Source organism: Spermophilus citellus (assembly GCF_964194105.1).
Source record: "Spermophilus citellus genome assembly, chromosome: 2".
Classification (NCBI taxonomy): Eukaryota; Metazoa; Chordata; class Mammalia; order Rodentia; family Sciuridae; genus Spermophilus; species Spermophilus citellus.
Window position 1 is genome coordinate 129,561,991 of NC_138183.1, and position 17,983 is coordinate 129,579,973.

The window sequence follows — 17,983 nt, forward strand, 5'->3', positions numbered from 1 at the left end:
TTTATTTATTTATTTATTTATTTATTTATTTATTTATTTATTTATTTAGGGGGTATGTGTGTGTGTACATAAACATGCCAGGGATTAAATCCAGGGGTGCTTTACTATATCACCAGTCTATTATTATTATTATTAATTTTTTTGTTTTAAGACAGGGTCTCACAAAATTGCTGAGGGTCTTGCAAAGTTGCTAAGGCTGTCCTAGAACTGGTGATCCTCCTGCCTCAGCCTCATGAGTTGCTGGGATTTCAAGTGTACACCACTGTGCCCAGCTAGGCCAGCTGTCTGTGTTTTTTATCTGATTATATACAGGAAGGACAAAAACTATCATAAATGCTGTTGAAGGAGCAGGCAGTTTCAATCCATGCTGACCTTGATTTGAATCCTCTCATTGCCACTGCTTGTCTGTATAATTTCAGGCTAGCCTTGACTTCTCCCTCCCTGCAAAGGAGCTGGGAATACTGTATGTGATTAGACTATGAGAATTAAATGAGATTCCCTCCGACAAAACAGGGTTCCTAGTCCCAAAGCTATCTTCCTGCTCCTCCCAAGTCCTTGTTAGGCCCTCCAGAATCTTTGTGGCTCATATGTAGACTACAATTTTACTTTCATTGCTGTTTCTAATAATAAAATCTTATATTTCTGTCTTTCATTTGTTGTTTTTAATAGTTTTAATCCCTATCCAATTAGATATAGGGACACTGAGATGTGATAACTGATAGATAATATTTGTGTGTGGTTGCTCAAATATTCTCCCCTTGATATCTGTTGGAATTTTTATTTTAGGCCTTTGAAACATTTTCATGGAAGTATTTAAATCCTTTCTTATTAGTTGTCTATTGCAAGTAAATATTATATCTTCAAAATGTTCTTTGTTCCAGAAAATAGCTTTTGTGGAGAATTCAATTCTAATAATATTTGAACTTAGTAGGCAGCAAAAAATGTGCTTGGGTTTGTATGGTCTCTTTCTATTGAAAATTTACAAATCAACTAGTGGCTTTTATGCTATATACTGCTCCATAAAGTCTTTGTCTGTTAATATGTTGTATTTCATTTTTTAGAACACTGGAGTTCCTGATGAGGCACTTGTCTCTTCTTGCGGACTATTGTTCCATCACAAATATGCATGCAAAAAATCTAGCAATTGTCTGGGCTCCAAACCTGCTTCGGTAATTTGCATTGTCTTATGACCTTTAATAGAACTAATTGTTTTAATTCTATTACTAGAACCAAAAGTGTAATTCATCAGTGTTTGTTAAGGAAAAATTTAAAGAGGAAGGCAAATTATTTCTTTTATTAGCATCTCCCCAAAATAGGCATATGGGGCTTAGCTAAGTTACTATAAAAGTATGATTTCTTTCTCTGATTTGCCTGTGATTTACACATTTTTAAAAGATGTTCTTTATGACTGTTCTCTTTGTAATTGATGGCAATGTTGTTTACCTCACAGATCAAAACAGATAGAGTCTGCCTGTTTCAGTGGAACAGCCGCTTTCATGGAAGTAAGGATTCAGTCTGTGGTTGTTGAGTTCATACTCAATCATGTAGACGTGCTCTTCAGTGGCAAAATCAGTGCAGTCATGCAGGAAGGGGCAGGTATGACACAGACAGATTTTATTTGCTCCTGGAAACATGTATCTAAACTTCTAAAGGATGGAAAACTTTGTATTGCTTGTCTCAATTAAAATATGGCATTAGAAGACAGCGAATTTATGTCCATTTTTCATAATCACAAATTGAGTTATTTTGTGTGAATACAATGAACACTATATATCAGACCTATTGTGATCTAAGTTCATGACGTATGAAACAAGTCTTGGCACCTTTTATTGATGTATATTAAGGTACTTTGTGGAGCAGAGAAGAAAAATTTCTTCCAAAACTAAAAATGCCTTTTGGTTATCTTTTAAGAAGGGAAAATGAATTATTAAAGAAGTTGTGTGTGTGGGGGGGGAGGGCTGTGGTCTGGTTATGTCACTTTGTGTTTCTCTCTGGATGTAAAGTGCTTTGATTATTGCCATTTAAAAGACCTGAAGGAAATATGATACAACACTGATTGGCAGATAGAGGATAGACAGGTTGATACATGCTAAAATTGTTGACTACATCATTTCTTTCTTTTTCTTTTTGAAGCTTCTCTGTCAAGGCCCAAATCCCTGCTGGTATCCTCTCCATCTACCAAGCTGCTGACATTGGAGGAAGCCCAGGCAAGAACACAGGCTCAGGTCAATTCTCCAATTGTAACTGAAAATAAATATATTGAAGTAGGAGAAGGACCTGCTGCACTTCAGGGGAAATTTCATACCATAATTGAATTCCCACTTGAAAGGTAAAATTTATTAATTCCTATTTAAGAATGTGATTTTCATAGCCATGTGCTATTGCTTCCTTTTAGTTTTCTTTTAGTTTTTTTCTTTCTGAACTTTTTGGAGGTGCTAGGGATCAAACCCAGGGCTTTGCACATGCCAGGCAAGCACTCTACCACTAAGCCACATTCCAGGTCTGTTTTACATTTAATTTTGTACTATAGTATTCACATATTAAATTATGGGCCAGTCCCACAAACTCTGTTTATCTGAATGTGAATGATGTTTAACACTTCAAAGGGAATGATAAGAATTAGTTTTGCAAAAGCATCACAGAATAATGTCATAAAAAAAAAGGTCATTTGGGCAAAAATGATGCACTATTTATGTAGTGCGGATTTTTTTCTCCAAGATACGTTTTTTAGAAATTTGTTTAGAAGTAAGCTGTTTTGGAACAGTTTATTCAGAAAGTAAGTGGATAATGACTTGCTTGAAATAGGTTCCATGTTAAGGTTCAGATAGGTCAGTGGTTCTTAAAGTGTATTCTCTTGGCCAACAACACCAATGTCACCTAATAGCTGTAGTAATCCTCCAGCCCCATTCCAAGCCCACTGTACCAAGAGCTCTAGGATAAGTCCTTTGTCAAGCTTTCCAAGCAATTGTGATGTTTTCAAAAATTAGAGAACCACTGTAGTGTGCCCTTTCAGTGTCCTTTCCAGCTCTGAAATTCTCTGTACCTCTAAAGAAATGATAATAACATGGTTTCTGTATCTTCTTTACTAGGTTATAGTAGGAAGACTAATGTATGTAAAAGTTATTTTTGATGTCTCTGCTACTCCTTTGGCTATTGCACATGAATGTAAGGATCTCACTTCTCTGGATGGGGTTGTACTAATAATAATGCATTAGAATGTCTTTTTCCCATATTTTATTATACTCCTCTAACTTCCTTTTGCTTCCCATGACTAAAAGAGCAAAAAGTTGAGACATACTCTTAGCATCTTGGTTTTATACTTTAGCTCCATAATTTACTCAAGATCTTCCTTATAGATTGTATTTAAAAGAGTAGATACTGGGGTATAGATAGACTTGGGTTTCAAACCTGACTCCATCACTTACTACTTTTATAACTTTAAGGAAGTTACTTGAATTACTAATTTCTTCAGCTGTACAATGAGAATATGATTATATCTCAATATAATTATATCTGATTTTAAAGAAATACTATGTATAAGGTGTTTAATGCAGTGTTTGGCATTAAATGTATACTAGTTTTTTCTTTTTTTGTTCTTATTCTCTCTACTCATACCTAAAATCATTTTATTCAACTGTGTTTTATTTTTGGAGGTCCGAATAGTTCTATTCGCATTTGTGCCTTATTCTCACTTCGTTGCAGCTTGTGATGTTGACTCTAAATATGAAGATATGCATAAAAATGATCTTTGTGAAACTGGTTACTAATAATCAAATCTGCTCCTTTAAGTTCCATTTCATGCTTTAGCTGCACTGTGTTGCGTGTACCCTGTAGAAGGAGGGGGCTTGTTTATTCTTTCAGCTGTGCCTCTCCAGGTTGTTTGGTTTGTTATGTTCTTTCTACTATTTGTTCATTTTTTTTCTATAAGATAGACTCTTGGCTGTCTTAACATTGATTAATTATTTTCTGTCTCATAGAAAGAGGCCTCAAAATAAGATGAAGAAATCTCCTGTGGGCAGCTGGCGTTCATTTTTCAACTTGGGGAAATCATCATCAGTCTCTAAGCGGAAGTTGCAGCGTAATGAGAGTGAGCCTTCAGAAATGAAAGCTATGGCTCTCAAAGGTAAGTGCCTTCCCATAGCACTGTTCTGTGGCTGGCAAGCATTTTGTCTACTGCCTAGTGATAACCTTTTGTTTTTCTGGGCACATTCTCCATGTGTTGTTATGATAGGCTATCCTTTAATATGTGCACAGTTGTGTGGTCCAGGTGGATTGTCTTCGTGACCATTTCTTTATCACCAACCTGAAATCATATGTAATACAAAGAGGGACCCAATTTCTTAAGGACACCATGTAGATTATATGTAGGATGAAGTGATTAAAAATTCAAGCGTATTGTAACATAGCTTATATATTATTAGTAATAAACAAATACTGCTGTACTAGTTTTTTTAATTGATATTTTTGTAACTTTGAAAAATGACAAAACTATGTTTCAATATGTCTTTGAGGTTTATATCTCTTATAATCAAAGAAATATAGTTTAAAATTCATGTTCTGATAATAGTTTCTGAATCTAGAAAGGATTTTTTTCTTAGGTAATGTTGGCAGTGTAATGTTCAGTTCATTTAATTCATCATTCATTCAGTTTGTAGTCATGTACCAAGCGTGTCTTAGGTATGTTGATAGCAGGCCCTATAGATAGAAAGAAAATTAAGGTAGCATACTGCCTATAGCATCTTAATTGGAAAGTCCCATGTATAAGGAAATAAATTTCAGTGCATAATCATAGCTATTGAAGCAGTTTTGTATAAGATGATAGACATTGTCTATGATAGGCATTGTCTGATCTTGTGGGGCAGGGCTGGTAGTAAGAAAGAGAACCGTAGATTTGAATATTGAAGAATAAGTAGGGATTTCACCTAATCAACAAGGATCTAAGAATTGGGTTTCAAGCACAGGTGCAGGGTGAGAAGAGAAGCAGATTACAGACACAATTCTGAAGAAAAGCAATCATTAAAGGACTATAAAAGGAAGAGTTGTCATGAGAATAGAGTGAGAAGTGGTCAGGAAAGCAGGCAAAGAACAGGAGGGTTGGGTGATATCTCCATTAGGGAGAAGGGACTGAAAATGGAAGTGCCCTCAATGCCACCAATGGATGAGAGAGGATGGAGGTGTCTAGTAAATAAGATTCACCATATGTAATTGAAATTACTGTAAGTATTTCCTAGGCCTATTGTAAAAGACTAGTACAAATCAAGTGACTTAAAACAACAGAAATACATTCTTTTACTGTTGTCAGCAGGGCTGTGCTCCAGGGAAGAATCATTCTTTGCCTTCCTTCCATCTTCCTGTTCCTGATGGCTCCTGGCATTTCTTGGCTTGAGGCAGCATCACTCTGTCTCTGCATCCATCTTCACAGGGCTTTCCCTGTGTTTCTCTGTCTTCTCTTCTTGTAAGGACACCAGTCACTAAGGGTGGGGCCACTGTAAGTCTAATGTGATATGATCTCTAGATATCATGTTGGTCTTTAGGAAATACACAAGAAAAGTCTTTTAGTTAATCTCTATGCTCAAGTTCATGATCCTTTAGAAAAGAGAGTTGAACATGGGACACCATTTGAGAATAGTACAACACTTTATATAATAAGGTGGTAAATTGAATGTGACTCTTAATCTGTACAGCCAACCACTCTTGGAAATTTAAGCATGTGTTAGGAAAAACACCGATCCCTTTAACTGTATAATATGCGGCAAAATTAAAACTAAGCACTTTTTGGTTTTGATTCTTCAGGTGGCAGGGCAGAAGGGACCCTTCGCTCAGCAAAAAGTGAGGAGTCTCTTACTTCTCTTCATGCAGTTGATGGTAAGACTGAAAGAATCAATTGTTTTATTCCATTATAGCTTGCATAAGAGAACATGAACATAGCAATTGGGTGTACTTTATAAATATATACTTAATAAATAGACTATTGATTATCATTTCCAAGAATTCTAGTATTTAGTATTGTTCAGATTACAATTCTTTGCTGTTCTAATATGGCAGCAGTATTTTGGCAGGATTACTATTTATTTACATTAAAATGGCTAAAATGTTTTAAATTAACCATTTATATTGATTAATGCCTAGTAAAAACTGGGATTACAACTGTCTCCTTCTTTAACTTTCACAAGTGGGAGCTTAATGTTTGCTACAAAATATAAAGTGAAGCATTTTGATGTTTAGATCAGTTGTCTTGCAAATTGCTTAACCTGACCTTAAATTTCATAGAGCAGATTGATTATAGCTGGTCTCATTGTCCCAGGATAATTAGCACTTGGATCTGTTTAAAATCAGGACCAAGATTTCATGGTAACAATGAAAAAGGTTTTATTGCAACGTAACTTGACAAACAAAACTAAAATATTAAAATAAATGTGTATTATATTGTTTAGTGAAGTTGAATTATAGTTGCAACTATTTACTAAACCAACATTGACTTGGAAGAAGATACAATATTTTTTGACAAATGTAAGAACTTTATTTGATCCTTGATTTGTGCTACAGATTATAAAGAAGGCCCTTTCTACAAAAGTAATCAAAAACTACATTAATTTTCCAAGGGCTTTTCTTAATCTGTTGATATTCAGATCATGTGCTTTTCAAGTATCCCTGTATCATCATCGTGATCAATTTTCTCATCTTCATTTATTAACCTTTCTAACTGCCAGATCTTCATGGACCAGTGATTTTCCTTGTGATTCATAGTGCTCCCACATCACTTTATCTGAGTGGCTGACAATCTTAGAAAAGTTCTCCAAGATTTTTAATTAAACTGTAGTCAGCATAATCTATGAAAACAATGCAATGGGCTAGGTTCATGTCAAGTGGAAAATAATATTTGAGTCAAGATTACGTTTTTAAGTGGTAGATATGTCAGTATATATATTTATGTTAAGATAGCTTCTCACTTCTTATATTACATTTTCACTATGGCAATTAAAAGTCTCATAGAATAAGTGGTTTCATTTTTACCAGTTGGACTTTTAGCAACATCATAAAATTGCATAATACTACCACTCTCCAGGACTCTGCTTGAGAAACTGAAGGCCTAGTCTTATAAATTTAAAAAAAAAATGAAATTAAGTGTTTGAAAGGAATCATTTAAGTATATGTTAATGCTATTTAATCAAGCTTTTTTTTTTGAAATTTGGGTAGCATAGGATATTTCCTCCAAAGAAACAACCTTTTTTGCTATTTTATGTTCAAAATGCCATCTAAAGTGATTTATTTTACCTTACAAGTCATGTGTGAGGCTAATGATACAATAAGACACAAAGAAATGAAAAACTTGCCCAGAGTCACACAAAGAGTCAGTGTTGGACCAATAACAATTCAAGAGTCCTGGTCCTTTTTCTTATCAAAACCATGAAGCACTGCATTCTCCCTCTGATTATATGAAATGTGCTTGCTATTTAGCGTTTGGTTGGGGAGTTTTGTTATTGCAATGATCTGTGTGTCTTGAGACAATTTCCAAAAAGAAAATGAAAAGTTGCATTTTCTTACCTAAATCGTGAGTTACTGCTATACCAAGTAGGTGGCTTCTCATGGCATTATATATCCTGTGACATTCATACTTTGACATTGTTGTCCATTTTTACTAGGTGATTCCAAGCTCTTCCGACCCAGAAGACCCCGATCTAGCAGTGATGCCCTGTCTGCCTCTTTTAATGGAGAAATGCTGGGGAACCGCTGTAATTCCTATGATAATCTGCCCCATGACAATGAGAGTGAGGAGGAGGTAGGGCTGCTGCATATTCCAGCTCTCCTGTCTCCTCATTCAGCTGAGGATGTTGACTTGAGCCCTCCAGATATTGGAGTAGCCAGCCTGGATTTTGATCCAATGTCATTTCAGTGTAGTCCCCCTAAGGCCGAATCAGAATGCCTGGAGAGTGGTGCTTCCTTTTTAGATTCATTAGGATACTCCAAGGATAAACCATGTACCAGTAAAAAGGATGTAGAACCAGGTGGTAGCCAATCTCAGACTCCAGGAAGCACAGCAAGTTCTGAACCTGTCTCTCCAGTTCAGGAGAAACTGAGTCCATTCTTTACCCTGGACCTGAGCCCAACTGAAGAGAAGTCATCCAAATCATCCTCATTTACTGAAAAGGTCGTCTATGCTTTCTCTCCGAAGATTGGACGAAAACTAAGCAAATCGCCTTCCATGAACATATCTGAGCCAATTTCAGTGACCCTTCCACCTCGGGTGTCAGAAGTCATCAGTACTGGCTCAAATACTGCAGCTCAGAATGCATCATCTCCAACCTGGGACAAAAGCACAGAAGAAATCGATGTCACAAATAGATCCCCCACCCAAATAGTAAAGATGAAAACAAATGAGAGAGAGGCCCAAGAAGGATGTGAACCTGAAATCCAGCCCCTGGACCAGGTAGCTGCCGAAGAAATAGAGTTGCCAGGGAAAGAGGAGCGGTCTGTCTCAAGCAGTCAGAGTAAGGCTGTAGCTTCTGGACAGACTCAGACAGGTACCGTTTGTTTTCCTCCATTCTTTCTTTAAATTAAGAGGGATCTTCAATCTTGTAAATCCATCTGTGCCTTTTAAGAGAGAATTTGCTCCACAGGTAGCCTTTAATCCAGGAGAATGCTTCTCTGAGCATTGGCAGATGGCTCAAGCCCTACATTAAAGTCAGTCAAACAAAAACTCCCCAAAGAGCTTGTGGTCCTGCTTCAGACCATCACAAAAGTCCCTTACCTGTATGGACAGTAAGAATTCCTTGATAATTTTTTGTACAACTTCATAGCTCTTGAATCAATTTTCTCTTCTAATGAATATCATTATTGTAGCCTTACAAATTAACAGCCTATACCATCCAGTGTGAAAACTAGCCTTAGTAACAATCCATAAGCCTTGAAGCTTGTGTTCTAAGCAATCTTTTCTGAGCCCCCTCCCCATTTCTATAGCAATTCAAGAGGAGCTTGCAACCTTTAAGCACTCTTAGTTTTCCTTCCAAACGAGATGTATTTTCTACAGCATTTGCATGTGGGATAGAAGATCATGGATTGCCATTTTGAAATATGGAAGGCACCTGTTTTTAAATAATCAAGTGGGGAGTGTTTGGCTTTCCGTATAGGATAACGTAAGCTACCTTTTCATTCTCATTTTTTTTCCCAATTTCCCACTAGGAGCAGTTACCCATGACCCCCCTCAGGAGCCTGTTCCTGTCAGTTCAGTCTCTCTTATCCCACCGCCACCGCCTCCGAAAAATGTCGCCCGAATGTTGGCGCTAGCATTAGCTGAGTCTGCGCAGCAAGCCTCTACTCAGTCACTGAAGAGACCAGGGACTTCTCAGGCTGGGTACACAAATTATGGAGACATAGCAGGGGCTACAGCTGAAGATAAATTGCCCAGTCCCTACTCTAGTATTTCTCTAGATAAGGCCTATTTCCAAACAGATCGACCAGCAGAGCAGTTCCACCTCCAGAACAATGCACTGGGAAACTGCAACCAGCCTCTCCCAGAGACAACAGCTGTTGGGGATCCTACTCATACCAAGGTAAATGAATCTGGGGAGCAACTCCACCAAGTAGACTTACCAGGAAATCATCTACATCGAAACTATTTATCTGGGGACCCAGAAAAGGCCAGAATTACTTTAGTTCCCTTAACAGACTCAGAAAAGTCTGATGATCATGTAGGTTTCCCTGAAGACCAGGCTGGGAAGACCACCGTGGCAACCATCCCCTTCGTAGAGCAGGACCAGTCTGCACTCCATTTCTACAGCGGGGATCAGTCTCCTGCCTACCTTGGTGCAAGTGTGGATCAGCCCCATCACCCTTCAGAACTTGCAGACCAATCTTCCATGCCTTCAAATTTGCCTAGAGACAAAAGCTGTCCTCTTTCTGGGTCCCCTGAAGAGAATACCAGCACAGCCACCATGACTTACATGACAGCGACTCCAGCAACAGCTGAAATAAGCACCAGGGATGCCAGCTGGGCTGTGAGTGAACAGCCCACTGCCACTGGGTTTGCTGTTGCTACCCTTCAGCGCACACACAGAAGTCATCGCCCTCTCCCCCCGCCTCCTGCCCAGAGGACCACAGAGCAGCTGCCAGTCGCGGGGCAAGTACAAGCTGCAACCAGTATAGGACTGAATAACTCCCACAAGGTAAGAAGGGAGGAGGTTGGTGAGATGAAATATGCTTGTCCAAAGGTATGTCATTTTTCAGCAGGGTGTGTTGTTATCTTTGATAACAACTGTATTTGAATACAACATAATTTTTAACACTTATGGCAGGTTTCCATGAAATACTTCTGGTTTGAAGTTAGGGTTCTGCCTTTGCCTGGCTGCTGCAGCAGTTACCATATGACTACAATTTTATACCTGGTACCTTTTCTTCCTACATTTCTTTATGGTTATACAAAGGGATAACATGAGACAAACTGGGCTTTAGCTGTCATGCATGTGGGGTTTTTTTGTTTTTTGTTTTTTCCCTTTTGGAAATCCATCACTGACTCACCGTGACTTTGGGCAAGTCATTTAACTACACTATGTCAATCATTCCCATCTACTCAATGAAAATGCCTCACTCTGAAGATATCTCTGCCTGTTTTAGAAGTGTGGAAGATTTTAGTACATTAGGATTTTTTGTTATTTTTCTCAACCTTAACCAGCAGATTGCTCCATAGTCAAGTATGTATTTTGAAGAGAGAATGTTATATGCAAAATGCTAAAAGTTGTCACACAGGTTTTTTTTTTTTTTTTTTGTGGTCACCTTCAACTGAAAGGATTTAATTTCTGGTCCTTCCTTGGAGGATGCTAGTTCTAGCAATTACTTTTCAGAGAGAGCTTATTTGCATATTTCTGTGAGGACTGTATTTGGCCTATGGTTCCACAAATGAGTTGGTCAAAGGTAGGGAGAGAGATAACCTCTGACTTGAATGCCACCTTGGACAAGTCACTTTTGTACTCTTCCCTGTATTAGGGGTTCACAACTTGTCACTGTGTCCAACTGTGAATCACTTCCAGATGATAGAATCAATTATATTTATTGAATAAAATGTTCTTGATGTTGAGACTAAGCTAGAGCAGTACGGCAAATGTTTATTTTTAAGCTTGACAGTGTTATTTGACAAACCTTTCGGTCTTCACATTAAGACATCATCATAGGCAACCTCCTCTCATATTTAAAACCCATCACAAATGGAGAAAACCCTGAACAGTTCTCCAAAGATGGTAATATACCAGGTAGCAGCATAGGCTCCTTTTCCTGCCAGTAGGAACAGGTCCAGTACAACTGCATGGCTTGGGAAGGTTCAAGCTGCTACCTAAATAGCCTCAGTTTGTGAGTTACAAATGTAATAGCATTTGATTTCATAAGGGGAGTGTAAAAAAAAATGGACTCATAATAGTTTCATTTTTGAATAGGTTCACGGAGTAGTTCCAGCTCCAGAGAGGCCACCTGAACCTCGATCCGTGGATGACCCTGCACCCATCTTTGTCAGTGATAGCTGTGCAGCTGCTGCTCAGTGTCCTATGGTTACTACTACTCTCCAGCCAGGCCTGCCTGAGAAAGTGCGGGAGAGTACCAGGGCCCCACTGCTCCACATGCGAGCCGAGTCCTTCCCTGGGCACTCCTGTGGCTTTTCTGCACCAATGCCCCCCACCAGAACAATGGAGAGTAAGATGGCTGCCGCCATGCACTCCAACAGTGCAGATGCCGCTAGCAGTTCAAATTACCACTCCTTTGTCACTGCGTCATCAGCCTCAGTGGATGATGTGTTGCCTTTGCCACTGCCTGTCCCACAACCTAAGCGTGCTTCTCAGAAAATAGCTTATTCCTCCTTTGCTAGGCCTGATGTCACCGCTGAGCCCTTTGGTCCAGAAAACTGTTTGCATTTCAATATGACTCCAAACTGCCAATTCCGTCCCCAGAGTGTACCTCCACATCATAATAAATTGGAGCAACACCAAGTGTATGGTGCCCGATCAGAGCCACCAGCCTCCATGGGTCCTCGTTATAACACCTATGTGGCCCCGGGAAGAAACACGTCTGGACACCACTCCAAGCCGTGCAACCGGATGGAGTATGTTTCTTCTTTGGGCTCCTCAGTTAGGAATGCTTGCTATCCTGAAGATATTCCACCATACCCTACCATCCGGAGGGTGCAATCTCTCCATGCTCCCCCATCTTCCATGATTCGTTCTGTTCCCATTTCACGGACAGAAGTTCCCCCAGATGATGAGCCAGCCTACTGCCCAAGGCCCCTGTACCAGTTTAAGCCATATCAGTCCTCCCAGGCCCGCTCAGATTATCATGTAACTCAGCTTCAGCCTTACTTTGAGAATGGACGGGTCCATTACCGCTATAGTCCATATTCCAGTTCTTCTAGTTCCTATTACAGTCCTGATGGGGCCCTGTGTGATGTGGATGCCTATAGCACAGTACAGTTGAGGCCCCTTCATCGCCTGCCAAGTCGTGATTTTGCTTTCTACAATCCCAGGCTACAAGGCAAGAACTTGTATAGTTACTCTGGTTTGCCTCCACGCCCGCGGACCAACATGACTGGCTATTTCTCTGGTAATGACCATAATGTAGTAAACATGCCTCCACCTGCTGATGTAAAGCACACCTATGCCTCGTGGGATCTAGAGGACATGGAAAAATATCGAATGCAGTCTATCCGGAGAGAGAGCCGTGCACGGCAGAAGGTGAAAGCGCCTGTTATGTCTCAGTATGACAACATGACCCCAGCTGTGCAGGATGACCTGGGTGGGATCTATGTCATCCATCTGCGCAGTAAATCAGATCCTGGGAAAACTGGACTTCTCTCAGTGGCAGAAGGAAAGGAGGGGCGGCACCCAGCCAAGGCTGTGAGTCCTGAGGGAGACGACCGCTTCTATAGGAAGCATCCAGAGCCAGAGTTTGACAGAGCCCCCCACCATGGAGGGTATGGCAGTATACAGGCAGAGAAGCCAACCCTCCCTCAGAAGCAAAGCAGCCTTAGGAATAGAAAGCTTCATGACATGGGTTGTAGTCTCCCAGAGCACAGGGTGCATCAGGAAGCAAGCCATAGGCAATTATGTGAATCAAAAAATGGGCCACCGTACCCCCAGGCAACTGGCCAGTTAGATTATGGGCCCAAAACAATTCCAGACGCTTCTGAGCCAGGCAGCTACCATAATTCTGGAGGCAAATACACCACAGGGCAGGAGTCCTTAAGATTGAACCACAAAGAAGTGAGGCTCTCCAAAGAGCTGGAGCGGCCCCGAGCCAGGCAGCCACCTGCCCCTGAGAAACACTCCAGAGACTGCTACAAAGAGGAGGAGCACCTCACTCAGTCAATGGTCCCACCCCCTAAGCCAGAGAGGAGCCATAGCCTAAAACTTCATCATACCCAGAACATGGAAAGGGACCCCAGTGTGCTGTACCAGTACCAAACGCACAGCAAGCGCCAGAGCAATATGACTGTTGTGTCCCAGTATGACAACCTGGAGGATTACCACTCCCTGCCCCAGCACCAGCGAGGAGGCTTTGGAGGCGGGGGCATGGGAACATATGTGTCCTCTGGTTTTGCCCACCCACAGAGCAGGACATATGCTACAGCGTTGGGTCAAGGGGCTTTCCTGCCCACAGAGTTGTCCTTGCCACATCCTGACACACAGATTCATGCAGAATGAGCCCCGGGAGCAATAGAGTTGAAGCAGCCTCTGCTGGACAGTGGACTGTTCTATTTTTTTCAATAACCAAAAAAGATTAAAAAAAAATCTACAAAACCCCTGACCACGTTAAAAAGAAAATATAATAAAAGTAAACAAATCACCATCCTCCCTGCCCTTTCCTGCTTCATTACCACCTCTTTCATCTATAGACTGTGTCATTTTTGTCTTTAAAAGAGATCTGAATGATTGTAAAGCACTGTGTTGAAAACCTAGTAAAGAAATTTGTCACAGACCGTACTTGCCATATAGGGCTAATTTATAAGAGCCTAAGACTGCCTTTAACTGAATTTAAATTTAACTTTGTCTTTTCTTAGCACTTGCTACCTAGTTCAGAGCAGTTTACATCTATTTCCTGGTGGGTTTTTGCATTTACTGTCATGTTCCTACGCCCCCATCAGTGGCTGCACAGCCTGCCCACATGGACACTTCTTTCCATTATCACTTCATTCATCTTGACCGAGAAGGGGCTTGTGTGTTAAATTATTTTTTTAGCCATCCTATATTAATAATTTATTAACTTTTGGTTGTATGTTAAATTAGAGTGGAGAAAACTCCCTTATCTTTCAGCTAAGTCAGACAATTGGAGCATTATAATTAAAACATAAAGAAATTTAAGACTTTAAACATTCAGTAGTCTCTTCACAGTGAGCAAGCTCATGTCACCACAGGAGGGATTTTTCAAGTTAGAATTTAGGGAAACATCCGAGGAAAAGAATGTGAAATTCTTATTGTCAATTAACTTTATTAACACCAGAAAGCTGTATCATTGCTTTTCATGTGATGCCTGACTGCAGATTCCCCCCACCCAATAATATTTAGTAAATTGGGATTCCAGTAAAATGTTAACAGTACTTGTTCTTCTAAATTAGCAACCTTTTCCCATTAAAGAAAAAAACAGCGTGTTATGACTGTTTTCAGGAATATAGATTTATGTGATAATTTCTGTTTCTAAACCAGAGTATATGTTCCCTAGGAATTCTTACAGTAACTGCAAATTATCTGTACTGCATGTCATTGTTGCAGTAACCACCAAGTACACAGCCCCATGTCACCAGTTGGAGTTCCAGCAGCTACCATAATGTTATAAGGAGTCACTCAGTATTTGCTTACTCTGTATTCATATGATCACGGTCTTACTGTAATTATCATCTACACCAGCATTTCAGGTATAGCTCTTTATAACTCTGTAGACATGTTAAACATGTTTAATATCTAGGACTTTCTTTTGAAAGTTCATTCCTTATCAGAGTAGGAACAGAACATCTGTCTAGCCTAACTCTAGTCTTGTTTCCCAGCCCACCCACCACAGGTCCACCAGACTAGCAGAACAGTCCTATATTTACTGTGTGAGCTAAGATTGTCATTCCATTCCATAACTTGTGATAATACTTGAGTTTTATACATTCACATATTGTAAATGTTAAGCTTATAGAATACACGGGAGATTTTATTCCATTTACTGGATGGTTGCTGCTCTGGCTTTTTAGAACTTGGAATTATCTTTTATTTAGAGCAAAAGAAGAAATCTTTTAAGAGGCTAAAATTATGCTGCTATTATTGCTGTGAAATTGTGTAAAGATTAGGATTCATGCCAGTCCTCTTTTTTTAATTTAAAAACATGTGATTACATTTTAGGGGTTTATATTTAGAAAACAAAAAATTTCAGAGCAACATATTTATATCTGAAAATACTCTATAAGGTTTTCTTTTGTTCCCCAGAATTGATCAGAGGGACCAGAGTAAAGATCTTGAAAAACCAATATGTGAAATGTCTGTAGAAGTTTAGGCCTTTACATTAAGAGTGCAGGCCCAACTGATGTTAGAAAATGTGTATGTTAGGAAACTTGAGAGGATGCTTCCATCTGGCACACAAACACATTGGGTGCTACATTGAAGAGTTGGATCTCTGGTGAATATGCAGCACTAATTTTTTTTAACCTTATTCATCTTTTTATCAAGTAGGCAATCCCTTGCTCCTTGGAGATCATACCAGCCCTGAAAGTTCTCACCAGCAGTCTGGATGTTAGCAAGAGGGGGCTGGTGTAACTAGGAGACACATGGCTTCAGTAACTGAGGGCCCAGAAAGAAGTAGTGAATGAAGTCCAGGCCAATTTTAATATCTGTGGATTTGTTGTCACACACACATTGTTTATTCCTGAAACTAAAATCAATTTTATAAATATGACGTTTAATTCCTCAGAACAACTTCTTTATTAATAATGTCCTATGGGTTTGGAAATATCAGGTAAATATTTTGAATATAGAATAATGATTCAGATTACTGGTATAAGTGTGAAACACAAACTTTAGATAAAATCTATAGTTTAGTTAATTATGTAGCAACAGCCTTAACTTTGGATTCAGTTATTTGAAAGACTTTGCCCACATCTTTTCCTTCCTAATATGTGGGGTTAGAAATCAGATGGCAAATCACTGTGAGCCAGGTTACCTCAGCATTGTTCACCTTTGTGTGTGACTTCACAAATACAGTAATTGAATGTTATTACTTTCAAACGTTGACATGGAGCATTATGATCAAGGAAGTGGAACTGCCTTATGCATTAAACCCCTAATTTATTGAGCCATGTCTCCAGATTTTATGTTTTTGAAAAAACTCTGATTCCACAGTTCAGTTTGATTGAAATAAGTATTCCCTGGATGTCTGGCTAGGGACTCTAAGAGTCCCAAGGATGCCATATTCTTTATAATAAACTTAATCTGAGCCTTATTTCTTACTGTATAAATTTCCTTTTCATTCACATATTTTAAATGCTCAGTTTGAAGAACTCCCTGGGATGGTCCCAAGGGTAAGGCCTGCACAATTCTTTAGGAAGGTAAAGCATTTTTAAATATTTAGGTCAGGTTGAAAAATTCTAGAGCTACTTCTGTGAACAAGAGGGACCGTGAACGTGAGTTGGGATAGAAGAGTGGGTATCACATTTGAAGCAGAAATAGATGCTTATGATGTATATTTGAAATTTGCCCCTTTAGTTCAAGAAGGAGCCTGTAAAATCCATTTATCTGTTCCATCCCTATAGGTCACCTATTCAGTATGTTGGCAAAGTATGGTCTGAACAGAGAGTGCAAGGAAATGAATAAGAAAGTCAAAGTATGTCAGAAAGTTTCTTCCAAATGGTTAGAGGCATGTGATTGTCAGTACTGTGTAATGGAAATGTCAGGAATGATGTATTTTTAATATGTGCAAGATAATGTTGGTGTCCACAGAGGGTCTTTTTTTCTTATCTGATTAGTACTGTTAATGTTCAAAGAATAAAAATGATTGTTTTACAGTTTAGATTCTGAGATAGCAAAACCTGATTTTTCAACCATGACCTGCATGAGAGAAGCACCCTAGGAAGTCTTAGATCATACTTTTGATTTCTTTAATTTATATAGTGTTTTTTTATGTTTTAATATTTTTGTGAACTGGTGTAAATTGTTAATGCATATAAGCTTGTGTATTTTTGTAAATAGTTTTGTGATTTATTTCTTGCCCCATATGTAAATATTTAGAGTCTCATTTCTTCCAAACTTATTTGAAGCTGAGTTGTGGGTTTGGGGTTTTGTTTGTTTTCTTGTTTGTTTGGGTGGGGGGTGGGGAGAAGGGATTTTGTACTTGGAGATGGAGATATCTTGTGGTTTAAAGCAAATGTCCCATGAAAGCAATTCAAATATCAACAGAATTATTTCAGGTTAAAACAGACTTTCTTGTGTATGTGTTTCTTTTTTTGATCTTACATGAATTATAATTGATTCGAGATTGATTTGGAATATTTGAACCAGAAGACAGATATTTGTATGTCATATCCTCTTATACCAATTATTTGAGGAGGGATCCTGTTTCTGTCTGTGCCACAATCCACTGCCTGACTAAATTCCCCACAGCTCCAACACTTAACTCTTCAGAACTAGAGAGCCTTCATGATCTCTTGTGGAAAGTCTAGGCAAATGTGATGCTCCTAGGGCTCTTAGGAATATGTGCTTTTTTTCTGTGGCCTGGCACCCAGTGTGCTGACCCAAGGAGGTCAAATTGGCCTCTTAACTCAGAATCCTCCGAAAGGGTGTCTGAATAAAAAACATTTTTTAAGATTCTCATACAGCATATCGGATGTCCTATCTTCAGAGTAAAATAACCAATAAAGAATGATCCTCTAGACTTAGCCATATGTGGTAAACTGCCTTGTGGATATTCAGTAGAGTCTGTATCCATGAGATGAATTACTATAGATCTGAGCCAAGTGCCAACCTATAACCCACTGCCTAAC

The 17,983-nt window shown here is 39.2% G+C and overlaps 1 protein-coding gene across 4 annotated transcripts in view; it reads left to right on the top strand.

Annotated features, from left to right (window-relative positions):
- Nucleotides 1-17,305, top strand: part of ARHGAP32 (Rho GTPase activating protein 32) — a 283,976-nt gene extending 266,671 nt beyond the window's left edge. For all 4 annotated transcript variants that reach the window (XM_081280998.1, XM_081281001.1, XM_081280999.1 and 1 more), the window contains 8 exons: nucleotides 1,062-1,169; nucleotides 1,451-1,596; nucleotides 2,134-2,329; nucleotides 3,978-4,123; nucleotides 5,794-5,865; nucleotides 7,644-8,522; nucleotides 9,181-10,163; nucleotides 11,424-17,305. In XM_081280998.1, the coding sequence (XP_081137124.1) occupies nucleotides 1,062-1,169; nucleotides 1,451-1,596; nucleotides 2,134-2,329; nucleotides 3,978-4,123; nucleotides 5,794-5,865; nucleotides 7,644-8,522; nucleotides 9,181-10,163; nucleotides 11,424-13,676 (4,783 nt within the window). In that variant the 3' untranslated portion in view covers nucleotides 13,677-17,305. The remainder of the gene's footprint in view (nucleotides 1-1,061; nucleotides 1,170-1,450; nucleotides 1,597-2,133; nucleotides 2,330-3,977; nucleotides 4,124-5,793; nucleotides 5,866-7,643; nucleotides 8,523-9,180; nucleotides 10,164-11,423) is intronic.
- The last annotated feature ends 678 nt before the right edge of the window (nucleotides 17,306-17,983 follow it).